This window comes from Lipotes vexillifer, unplaced genomic scaffold (genome assembly GCF_000442215.2).
Source record: "Lipotes vexillifer unplaced genomic scaffold, Lipotes_vexillifer_v1.1 scaffold21, whole genome shotgun sequence".
NCBI classification, from domain to species: Eukaryota; Metazoa; Chordata; class Mammalia; order Artiodactyla; family Lipotidae; genus Lipotes; species Lipotes vexillifer.
The window spans coordinates 460987-473111 of record NW_006774065.1 but is presented as its reverse complement, the minus strand read 5'-3'; the positions used below and the strand labels follow the sequence as shown (position 1 = coordinate 473111).

The following is a 12125-nucleotide window of genomic DNA, read 5'->3' as shown; positions in this document are numbered from 1 at the left end:
GCAGGAATTCTAGGCGAGGGTCTTGTGTCCTTGCTGGGGCAGCACATCAGGGCACAGGGTGTCGGCTTGTCCCGTGACTTTGATCTTCAGTTGAGGCCTTCCGTCCTGGAGGTGCCCTTTCCCCTTTGTAATTCATTCGTGCAGGTGGTCTGCACGTGTGTTCCAGCACCTTCAGTTCACGTAACCTGCGTCTCTCATTGTGTTCCTCAGATGCTTGGGCAACCTCTGAACTGCAGAAACTCGCCCCTTCTCTGCCTTGTTCATGAAGACACATGTGCCCTTACAGCCTGATTTCCTGGGAGCCAGTTTGCACGTGCCTGGGGGTGATAGGGGTGAGGAGAACTTAGGATGCGGGACGTCCTCCAGATTTAGGAGGAGGGTGATGAGACCCTGAGCTGGAGTAATCGTGTTTTCTCCCATAGCCATGGCCACGGCCGCAGGCCTCCTGAGTTGGTTCACCTGAATCTCCCTCGTTTTAACTTTTCATCCTGAAAATTGTCCAACGACACAAAGGGGGAAAGAAATGTATAATGAACCCCAGTACCCATCACTCAGTTTTGCCATTTGTGTTACATTGCTCTCCCCATCAAAAAAGTTTTTGAAGCCTGGCATAATATTTTAAAGCTAATCCAACACATAAGGGTTTACTTTTGAATACTTCGGTCTGCGTCTTTAACAAGTGAACATTTTGCAAAGATCGTAGCCATAGTACCATCGTCACAGCTCATGACAATTCTTTTTTTTAAATTTATTTTTTAAAATATTTATTTATTTATCTATTTATTGGCTGCATTGGGTCTTTGTTGCTGTGCGTGGGTTTTTCTCTAGTTGTGGCGAGAGGGGGCTACTCTCTGTTGTGGTGTGTGGGCTTCTTATTGCAGTGGCTTCTCTTGTTGTGGAGCACGGGCTCTAGGTGCGCAGGCTTCAGTAGTTGTGGCACGCAGTCTTCATAGTTGTGTCTCGCGGGCTCTAGAGCGCAGGCTCAGTAGCTGTGGCACACGGGCTTAGTTGCTCCGTGGCATGTGGGATCTTCCCGGATCAGGGCTCGAACCCGTGTCCCCTGCTTTGGCAGGCGGATTCTTAACCACTGCGCCACCAGGGAAGCCCCGACAATTTTTTAATAACCAACCCAAGTCCATTTTCCGATTTCCCTGATCGACTCAAAACGTCCTTATGCAAAACTGCTTTGTTTGAGTTGGGATCCAAACAAAGTCTACCCTTGCATTTCACTGATATGTCTTTTAAGTCTCTCTCTCTCTCTTCATTTTTATTTATTTATTTTCTTTGGCCTTGCTGCGCACATGTGGGATCTTAGTCCCCTAGTTCCCCAACCAGGGATTGAGCCCGGGCCTCTTCAGTGAAAGTGAAGAATCCTAACCACTAGGCCACCACGGAACTCCCAAGTTTTGTTTTGTTTTGTTTTAATTTTATTAAATTTTTTATTTATTATTAAAATTTTTATTGAGGTATACTTGATGTACGATATTATACAAATTGTACAATATTATATAAATTTCAGGGGTACAACATAGTGATTCACAATTCTTACAGGTTATATTCCATTGATAGTTATTATAAGATATTGGCCATGTTTTATAGGTTGTAGAAAACATACAGCCTGTGCCGTAGGTTCAGCTTTTCACCTGATTTCTGTGAGCTGCTTCAGGCTCTGGGCTCCGCTGAACCCCCGTCTTAGTCTGCAGGGCTGCCATGAGGAAGGACCACAGCCTGGGCAGCTCACACAGAAATGTATCATCTGGAAGTTCTGGAGGCTGGAAACCTGAGATCGAGGTGCTGGCAGGGTTGGTTTCTCCTGAGGCCTCTCTCCTTGGCTGGCAGATGGCCGGCTTCTCCCTGTGTCCTCACGTGGTCTTTCCTCTGTGTGTGTCTATGTCCCCATCTCTTCTTGTAGGGCCACCAGTCCTGTTGGATCAGGGTCCCTCATACTGATCCCATTCCACCCTCGCTGAGATTTGGAGGAACACAGTACAGCCCGCAGCACTCCCTGAGGGCTCCTGTGTCTTCACACAGACAAGGGAGCCAAGGAGTCACATTGCCCAAGGGGAAGCCACAGTGAGTGGTGCCAGCCCCCGGGACAGAGAGCAAGTGTGGTTCCCACCGCTCAGTCCAAAAGGCCCACAATGGGTCTGTCCCTGCAACACCCTCTCCTGCCCTGGCCGGTCCCCAGGGTGGGCCTGACTTTCCTCTGGGCAAGGCCAGACCCTGGTTGGGCCTGTAGGTTTCTGAGCACCTGCTTGAAGACGTTTGTTAGGTGGGAAGGGGATGGCTCCGTTTGGAGAGAGGGCCGGACCTCCATCCTTGCTGGGAGCGCTGGGTTGCCACCCAACAAATCCTCGGGTCTGACACAAGCAACCTAAGCAGCTCCCATGTCCTGAGGCCTTTACAGGTTACGGCTGTCTTATCTTAGTCCCATTTTACAGCTGAGAAAGTGGAGGCACAGACAGGGTCAGCAGCAGCAGCAATTGTTGTCTCTTCCTCCCCAAATAAGTACTTCCTCACACCCTTTCTAGGAGAGCTGGTGCCCTTGTAAAGCCTGATAGCTTTTGGTGTGAAGCTCTTTCCTCTTTCCTCCACTTGAACAGAATGTACAAGTTGCTACTTATTGGCAAACGTGTACAAACCACGCGTACTTTAAAGAATTACGACAGGAGCAACAATGCGGTAGATCCCTGAAAGGGAATGCTCTTTGGCAAGAAAGAGGAATTAAGTACCGATACATGCTGCAACACGGGTGAACCTTGACAATGTTATTTTGAGTGCAAGGAGCCAGGCACAAAAGGTCACGGATTGCCTGATTCCACTGGTATGGAAAGTCCAGGAAAGGCAAATCCATGGAGATGGAAAGGAGATTAGTGGTTGCCTAGGTTGGGGGTGGGAGGCGATGGGGAGTGACTGCTGACAGGGACAAGACTCCTTTTGGGGCGATGAAAATGTTCTAACGTTAGATTATGGGGAATTTCTAAAAAGAAGCTGTGAATCGTGCCTTTTAAAAACGGGAACTTTATGGTATATAAATGATATATCAGTAAATCTCTAACCAAAAAAGAATTATAACGAAACCAACACCAGTGTGCCTTCTCTCCAGGTGATGATACATTCTCTGAAATCCCCTCACCCACCTACCCTTGCCAGAGAGAGGGACAGTGACCCTCCCTTCTCTGACACACATATTTCCTCCTTTTTTTTTTTTTTTACATCAACCCTTCCATTATTTTTTCTTACTCTTCCAGTTTAAAAAAACCTTTTTTTAGAGAGGAGTACAGTCGATTTACAACGTTCTGTTAGTACCCTTCCAGTTTTTAAATAGCAGCTTATTGAGGTATAATTCACATACCATACAGTTCATCCATTTAAAGTATATCGTTCATATATAATTTCCGTATATTCACAGGGTTGTGTAACCATCACCACAGTCAACAGTAGAACATTTTCATCACCTCAAAGAGAAATCCTTCAGCTATTAACCTCTCTCCCTAACCCCTAGCAACTGCTAATTTACTTTCTGTCTCTATGGATTCACCTATTGTGGATATTTCCTATACGTGGAATCACAATTTATGGTCTTTTGCATCTGGCTTCTTGTCCTTAGTGTAAGGTTTTCAAGTTTCATCCTTGTGGAAGCATGTGTCAGTACTTTATTCGTTTTTATGGCTGAATAATATCCCATTGTGCGGATATGTCAGGTTTATCCATTCATCAGCTGATGGCATATGGTCTTTAAATATACAAATCCCTTTGGTGCTTGCAGCTAGGAAATTTAAGGCTAAAAGGATGATGTCCTTGCAGAAGGGTCTTGGGGCCAAAGCTTCTGTTAGAAGATCGGGGACTTCCCTGGTGGTCCAGTGGGTAAGACTCCGCTCTCCCACTGGAGGGGGCCTGGGTTCAACCCCTGGTCAGGGAACTAGATCCCCCATGCATGCCTCAACTAAGAGTCCTCATGCCTCAACTAAGACCCAGCGCAGCCTAAATAAATAAATAAATAATAAAATTAAAAGATAATCGGATGTCAGTAGACATTTTGAACCTCTGTTGGGTGCGTCAAAGCATTTCACACAAATCTCATAACGTGCACAACAACCAGCTGAGATGGGTACTATTAATAACTCCACTTGTCAGCTGGAGCCCTGGTATATAACACACATATATTCTACCCATGGCCACCCAGCAAATAAGGGGCAGACCTGGGTCTTGAACCCAGGTAGTTAAGCTCCCAACCCCGCATGCTGTCAGCCAAGCGACAGCAGTAGCACGGAGGTCAGTGGCATCCTTTGCTCTCCTGGCCACTGATTCAACAATACTCCTCTTTCTCCCTGTCCTGGAGGATGGCTCCAACCAGGATATCCAATTTTAAATGCTGTAACCAATTCACTTCGAGGCATTTAACCTCTACACGTGAGCCTTGCAACACTCTGGTCCCCCTGGGAAGCTGGGAATAACCTAGGTGCCCATCCATAGGGGATTGGATAAGCAGCTGCAGGTATGCCATCTTTGCAAAGAATGAGGCTGCTCTGTCCTGCCTGAAGTTGAATAATCAAGGCTGAGTGTTCCATGAGAAACACGGCAGAACTGTACACATATGCTGCCGTTTATGGGGGAAATATTTGTGCCATTCCTCACCTGGTGCATCTAAGAGAGGATCCGCAAGCGAGTGGTAACAGTGCTGCCGCTGGAAGGGGGTTTGGGTTGCGGAGAGTGAGACTTTATACCATGTGTATAGAATATCACTTTTTTTTTTAATTTGGCCACACTGCATGGCATGCAGGATCTTAGTTCCCTGACCAGGGATTGAACCCGGGCCCTCAGCAGTGAAAGCACGGAGTCCTAACCATTGGACTGCCAGGGAAGTCCGAGAATATCACTTATTATTTTTTTAGTATCACTTATTTTTAAAAAATACAGCAAAATGGGACTTCCCTGGTGGTCCAACGGTTAAGAATCCATGTTGCAATGCAGGGGACTCCGGTTTGATCCCACAGGCCATGGGGGCAACTAAGCCCGGGCATCACAGCGAAAGATCCCACATGTCGCAACTAAGACCCAATGCAGCCAAAAAGATAAATATTTTTTTAAAATACAGTGAACTGAAGCTGCACCTCATATTCATCCTTGGAGAGCTTCAGTAGCCCCGGGTCCTTAAAGCTGGGATGGACATGGGTCTCTACTGTTTGCACATACTAGGGAGATGCTGGTGGGACTTGAGTGTGAGAACCACAGTTCTCGCCCTTCAGTTGCTACCATGCAGCAGCATCCCAGCCTCCGGTTGAAATAGGTTGGTTGCAGCACCTCCCACTGTTTAAAAATGAGAAATCAGGCAGAGACTTTGACAAAAGAGTCAGCCTAGAAGGGCTCCAGGAGGAACAGGAGATGAAGTGAGCAGCTTTGCAGAGAGCTCCCAGCTCCCCCAATGCATCCCTTCCCCCGTAGGAGGGAGATTTGTCTATATTCGCTTGGTTCTTGGCACATGGACAGTTAGTCCCGAGCTCCGTTAGTCCCCTGGGCTACTCGGCCAGTCCTGGGGTGGCCTTCGTCATCGGCCGGCTGTGTTTTCTCGTCCAAGTGTAAGCTTGGCCAGACTAGGCAGGAGGGAGCTTTGGCCGGGTCGGTAATGATCTCTCTCTTGTTTCTGCAGTTCCTGACGAGGCTGACCGAGAGGTTCGTGCTGGGAGTGGACATGTTTGTGGAAACCCTGTGGAAAGTTTGGGCGGAGCTCTTGGATGTCCTTGGACTTGACGGTGGGTGTGGGGGGCATTCATTTGAAGGCACTGTTTCATTCTGGTGCTTGTCAAATTATGGGAGTGGTACCCAGGGCGGGTGGCACAAGAGAAAACTAGGGGGGCAGTGAGGATATGAGAGAACCTTTTTTATTGTCATTGTTGTGTGTGTAAATAGCTGAGATCCCCAGATGCTATTTAGGATAAGGTGCAGGTGGGCAGTGCCAACTTGTGTGCCTCCAGGCAAACCTCGGAGACTGGAGGTGGAGTCTCTAGGTTGTTGGGGTCCGTAACCAACTACTCCAGTTATTTAGACAGAAAGGGATTTAATACAGGGAATGTGGCGCTCACACAATCATAAGAAGGGCTGAAGGAGCCATGTGTGACCCCCCAGGGGGTTGCTGCCCTGGTCTAGGAATTGGATGGCAGCTGCTGGAACCCTTTGAATTCAAGCTCACAGCCCTGGTCCAGGCTGCTGCCTCTCTCCAGGAAGCCTGCAGCAGTCTGTGTCGGGGTCCCCTAGACCATCCCCAGGTTCTGTGCATCTCCGGGAGGACTCCTGGGACCCAGCATGTGGTTGTACTCACAGCTCTGGTGTATTACAGTGAAGTTCACAAAGCACAGTCAGCAAAGGGAAAAGGCTCACGGGGTAAAGTCTGAGGGAACCAGGCACAGGCCCCCAGAGCCGTCTCCCAGGGGCGTCACACAGGATACCCTTTATTCCCCGAATGAGGTGTCATCTACCAGGGACGCCCAGTAGAGGCTCAGCCTCCAGGGTGTTTATTGGCGGCTGGTCATGTAGGCGCTCTCTGCCTGCACCTTCCAAATTCCCGACTCCCCGAAGGAAAGCAGGTGTCAGCGTGAACCACACTGATTGTAAAAACCTCCAAGCCAGGGAGCCCCTGTTCTTGGGGAGAGGGGGGAGCCCTCACTGCAATGTGTATGCAATTCACTCAGCTCTCCAGGACGCTGACCAGGCGCCCCCAAGTTGAACTCAATTCTAACCCTATCTCCTTGGAGGTAGCATCTGATCCCACGGGTCACCGGCTCAGTCCCACAGTCGGCCCCACTTCAGACACCAGTCACAGATCCGTGCTTCTGACAGACTAGTGTAGATCAGAGGTTCCCATGACCCCTCCGCACCGTGGGTTCAATTAATTTGCTAGAGCCGCTTGCAGAACTCAGGAAAGTTTACTCACTGTCTGTTTACTCACTCACTAGATCACTGGTTTATTATGAAAGGATATAACTCAGGAACAGCCAGGTGAAGGAGATGCATGGGGCAGGGTTGGTGGGCAGGGACTCGGAGCTTCCACATTCTGAGTTCTGTTGGCTCCTTGGCTATTGGTGATGGATTCAACCTTCAGCCCCTCCTGGAGGTTAGAGGGCCCAACCCTCTAATCATCTGGTTGGTTCCCCTGGCAACCAGCCTATATCCTGAGAGGCTTTCCAGAATCACCTGATTAACAAGCGCAGGTGTGGGTGAAAGGGGCTATGTATTATCAAGACACTTTTATTGCACTTGTCACTTAGGAAATTCCAGGGGTCTTAGGAGTCTGTGCCAGAAATGGGGATGGACACCAAATATTTGTTTCTTATTATGCATCACAACCTCACACTCCAGAAATCCAAGTTCCCAGATGCCAGCCAAGGGCCCACCTTGCCAGCAGGTGTTTCTAAAGAGTGGCCTCAGGCCTGCTGGGTGAACTCTTCCCTGCACAGCTCCTAACTAGGGTCCCTTCTCAACAAATCAGCCAGAGCAATTTTTTTATTACTGCTTTTATAGTAGTGATTTAAAAAAAACACAAAGAAGGCAGGTTAAGTCGCTCTCCTTAAAGCTGCCCAGTGACTTCTTGCTGCGCTTAGAATCGACCAGGTTCACACCAAGGACACTGCAAGCAGCAAGGATCTGCCCAGCCCCCATCCTTTTCTTGGACACGCTGGGGTCTTTGATACCTTCCAGTCCCTCCAGGTGTTCCCTGCTGGGGGTGATCCTCCCAGCCCTTTGCCTGCTCCCATCTTTCCCATGCTTGGGTCTCTGGTATGTGACACCTCCTTCAAGAGGCCCCTCCTGACTACCCTGTGTGAGGAACCTGGTCCTCAGTTCTCACCCTCAGCTGTAACATCTCCCTCCGTTGTGCGTGTGTTACGCATCTCCCTTCTGAGATCCCGTGAGTGGGGTCTTGCCCACCTCCTCCAGGATGCAACCTCGGACCTGGCTCTGCCCTGGCACAAAGGGGCCCATCGTTAATAAGAATTGGAGGCCTCAGCTTCCCTGGTGGTGCAGTGGTTAAGAATCTGCCTGCCAATGCAGGGGACACGGGTTTGAGCCCTGGTCCGGGAGGATCCCACATGCCGCGGAGCATCTAAGCCCATGCACCACAACTACTGAGCCTGCGCTCTAGAGCCCATGGGCCACAACTACTGAGCCTGCGTGCCACAACTACTGAAGCCCGCACACCTAGAGCCCGTGCTCTGCAACAAGAGAAGCCACCGCAATGAGAAGCCCGCGCACTACAACAGAGAGTAGCCCCTGCTCGCCGCAACTAGAGAAGGCCCGGGCACAGTAACAAAGACACAACGCAGCCAAAAATTAATTAATTAATTAATTATTTTAAAGAGATATATAAATGGCCAACAGGTACAAGAAAATGTATCAATACTACATTATTAGTGGTTCAACATTACTAGTCATTAGGGAAATGCAAATCAAAACCACAATGAGGGCTTCCCTGGTGGAGCAGTGGTTGAGAGTCCGCCTGCCGATGCAGGGGACACGGGTTCATGCCCCAGTCCGGGACGATCCCACGTGCCGCAGAGCGGCTGGGCCCGTGAGCCATGGCTGCTGAGCCTGCGCGTCCAGAGCCTGTGCTCCGCAACGGAAGAGACCACAGAGGCCCGCGTACTGCAAAAAAAACCCAAAAAACAAAAAACCACAATGAGATATTAATTACCTCATGCCTATTAGCATGGCTATTATCAAAAAGATAAGAGATAACAAATGTTGGTGAGGGTGTGGAGAAATTGGAACCCTTTTACACTGTTGGTGGGAATGTAAATTGGTGCAGCCACTATGGAAAACAGTGTGGAGGTTCCTCAAAAAACTAAAAATAGGGAATTCCCTGGCGGTCCAGTGGTTAGGACTTCCCGCTTTCACTGCCGAGGGCATGGGTTCAGTCCCTGGTCTGGGAACTAATATCCCAGAAGCCATGCAGTGTGGCCAAAAAAAAGAGAAAAATTAAAAATAGAGCTACCATATGATCCAGCAATTCCACTCCTGTGACTATATCTGAAGGAAACAAAAATACCCTGTCATAGGGATAACTACACCCCCATGTTCATTGCAGCACTATTTGCAATAGTCAAGATGTGGGAACAACCCAAGTGTTCATTGACAGGTGAATGGATAAAGAAATTTTGGTGTGGGCTTCCCTGGTGGCACAGTGGTTAAGAATCTGTCTGCCGGTTGAGGGGACACAGGTTCGATCCCTGGTCCGCGAAAATCCCACATGCTGCGGAGCAGCTAAGCCTGTGCACCACAACTACTGAGCCTGTGCTCTAGAACCTGCGAGCCACAACTACTGAAGCCCGTGCGCCTAGAGCCCGTGCTCCACAACAAGAGAAGCCACTGCAATGAGAAGCCCGTGCACCACAACGAAGAGGAGCCCCCTCTCGCCGCAACTAGAGAAAGCCCGCGCACAGCAATGAAGACCCAACGCAGCCAAAAATAAATAAAATTAAAAAAAAAAAAACAACGAATTTTTGGTGTGTATATATATGCAGTGGAGTATTATTCAACCATAAAACGAAGGAAATCCTGCCTTTTGAAACAATGTGGACGGACCTGGAGGACATTAAGCTAAGTGAAATAAGTCAGAGAAAGGCACATACTGTAGGATATCACTTATATGTGGAATTTAAAAAAAAATTCATAAAATGATAGATCAACTTTGTGGTTGCCAGAGACAGCAAGTGGGAGGCAGGGGAATTGGAGGAAGATGGTCAAAAGGTACAAATTTGCAGTTATAGGACAGATAAGTCCTGGGGATGTCATGTACAACATGATGACTGTAGCTGACACTGCTGTACCGTATAGTTGAAAGTTATCAGGAGAGTTAGTAGATCCTAAATGTTCTCAGGAAAAGGAAGAAACTTTTTTTTTTGTATCTATATGAGGTGATGGATACTAACTAAACTTGTGGTCATCTCGCAATATATGTAAGTCAAGTCATGCTGTACACTTTGAACTTACATAGTGCTGTATGTCAGTTATATCTCAATAAAACTAGGAAGGAAAGCTGCATGCTGAAGTAGGATGTGTGCCTCTTTCAAATGGTTTGGTAAAAAAAAAAAAAGGTATGTGACTGGAGATGGAGCAAAATGTTTACCATTGTTAAACCTAGGTGGTTTTGATAGGAGTATTTATTTTACTATCCTTTTAAATTTTCTATTTGAAAATTTTCTTAAGTCAGGTACACAGAAGATGTAAGTCCTCCATTTCATTCCATTCTTAGGATGGAACTTCATGTGTGGGTACCAGTTACAATTAGGTTTGACTGTGAGTAACAGAGACCCCAAATAACAGCAGCTTAAACAAGATGGAAGCTTATTTCTCTTATGTGAAAGTTCACAGGCAGGTGGTTAGGCAGGTAGGTGGCTTTGTAGCACATTCTCCTCGGGTCCGAGGCCCCTCCCATCTTATTGCTCCCCAATAGGTGACCTCCCTTCCCTCATGACACAAGACAGCTGCTCCTATTCCAGCCATCACATCCACATTCCAGCAGGCAGAAGAAGAAGAGGTAAAGGGCATATTCCCACTACTTCTAGGAAGCCACCCCAAAACATTTCTGCTTACCTCTCCTTGACCAAAGCTTAATTATGTAGCTGCAAGGGAGGCTGGGAAACGCCCTTATCCTAGGCAGCCGTGTGCCCAGCCTAACACTGGGCATTTGTTACTATGGAAGACAGGAAGGAAGGAAATTGAAGGCCAGTTTTCAGGCTCCGCACCACCTGAAAGGTGTTTCAAACCCACGATATGACAGTGTTGCCCTGTCTTTTCCCAGGACTTAGTATAAAGGCTAGTGAGGCAGCCGGCTTTAGTTCCTTGGGTGTAGCAGAGGCGCAGCCAGTGAGCTGAGCTGCCCACCCCCAGCTTGCAGAGAAGCCCCTGACTCCGTGTAACCGGCCGCTGTCCCTCTGTTCTGTCCTGCAGTCTCGAACCTGTCCCAGTACTTCCATCCAAGCTCGGTGGCCAACAGCCCCACACGTGCCCTCCTGCTGGTGGGCGTCGTCCTCCTGGCCTACTGGTTCTTGTCTCTGACCCTGGGCTTCACCTTCAGCGTCCTGCACGTGGTGTTCGGCCGCTTCTTCTGGGTGGTGCGGGTCATCCTGTTCTCCATGTCGTGCGTGTACATCTTGCACAAGTATGAGGGTGAGCCCGAGAACGCCGTGCTGCCCCTGTGCTTCGTGGTGGCCATCTATTTCATGACCGGGCCCATGGGTTTCTACTGGCGCAGCGGCCCCAGCGGCCCCAGCGTGGGGGAGAAGCTGGAACAGCTGGAGAACCAGGTCAGACTGCTCAACATCCGTCTCAACCGAGTGCTGGAGAGCCTTGACCGCTCCAACGGCAAGTGACAACCAGCCGGCCGGCCGGGTCCCCTCCTCCCAGCGCCCTCTCTCCGGAAACAAAAGAGAAGGAGGAAGAAAAGAACGCCAAACCCCAAACAATCTTAATAAACATGTCTGAGCAGGAGAGTGGCGCTTTGCGAGGGTGTTTCCAGCCACGTGTCAGCTCTTAGGACATCTTCCGAGAAGAGTGGGACCAGATCGTTGTTGTAGAACTACCCACCGCGTGTCATTAGTGGAAAAAAATCTTTTTTAAGCAAAGGATATAACCATATTAGCTGTACAGGAAGAGAAGTTTATCTGTGCATAGAGCATAAAGTTAATTTTTTCAAGCATTTAAATACACCTTTTGTAAGGTTTTTTAACACAGGCAGATCGAGTTAAGTTTTAATAAACTTAAAACTTTACATGGAGGGGAAGAAATTGCTAATTCGACCTTTTGGAAGAGTTTCAAGGCAAGCATTTGGTTTTGCAGCGTAGGGATTGGTGGGTGAGGTCTGTGTGCAGTCTTTTCAGGTTCCAAAGCTGTGACCTTCGTTTCACGTTGTTTTTCGTTGATGTCGATTTGATGAATGTTGTCGCTTCTGAATGTGGGCCATTGGGTTTCAAGGATGAAACGAAGCATCTTTTGGATCCTAGTGACCCCAGCCAAGCCCCCTTCAATCCTATTTCTAAATCAAGAAATCATTATTTGTAGAAAACCTAAGATTTTTTTCCCCCTTCTGTACTTTGATGTATTTTATAACCTCAACATTTTGTAAAGGGAAA

The 12125-nt window shown here is 48.4% G+C and overlaps 1 protein-coding gene across 1 annotated transcript in view; it reads left to right on the top strand.

Moving 5' to 3' along the window:
* The window catches only part of BRI3BP (BRI3 binding protein), a 17696-nt gene extending 6215 nt beyond the window's left edge, over nt 1-11481 (top strand). Inside the window, exons 2-3 of the mRNA XM_007448647.1 lie at nt 5651-5753; nt 10945-11481. Coding sequence (XP_007448709.1) covers nt 5651-5753; nt 10945-11366 — 525 coding nt within the window. The 3' untranslated portion in view covers nt 11367-11481. The remainder of the gene's footprint in view (nt 1-5650; nt 5754-10944) is intronic.
* The last annotated feature ends 644 nt before the right edge of the window (nt 11482-12125 follow it).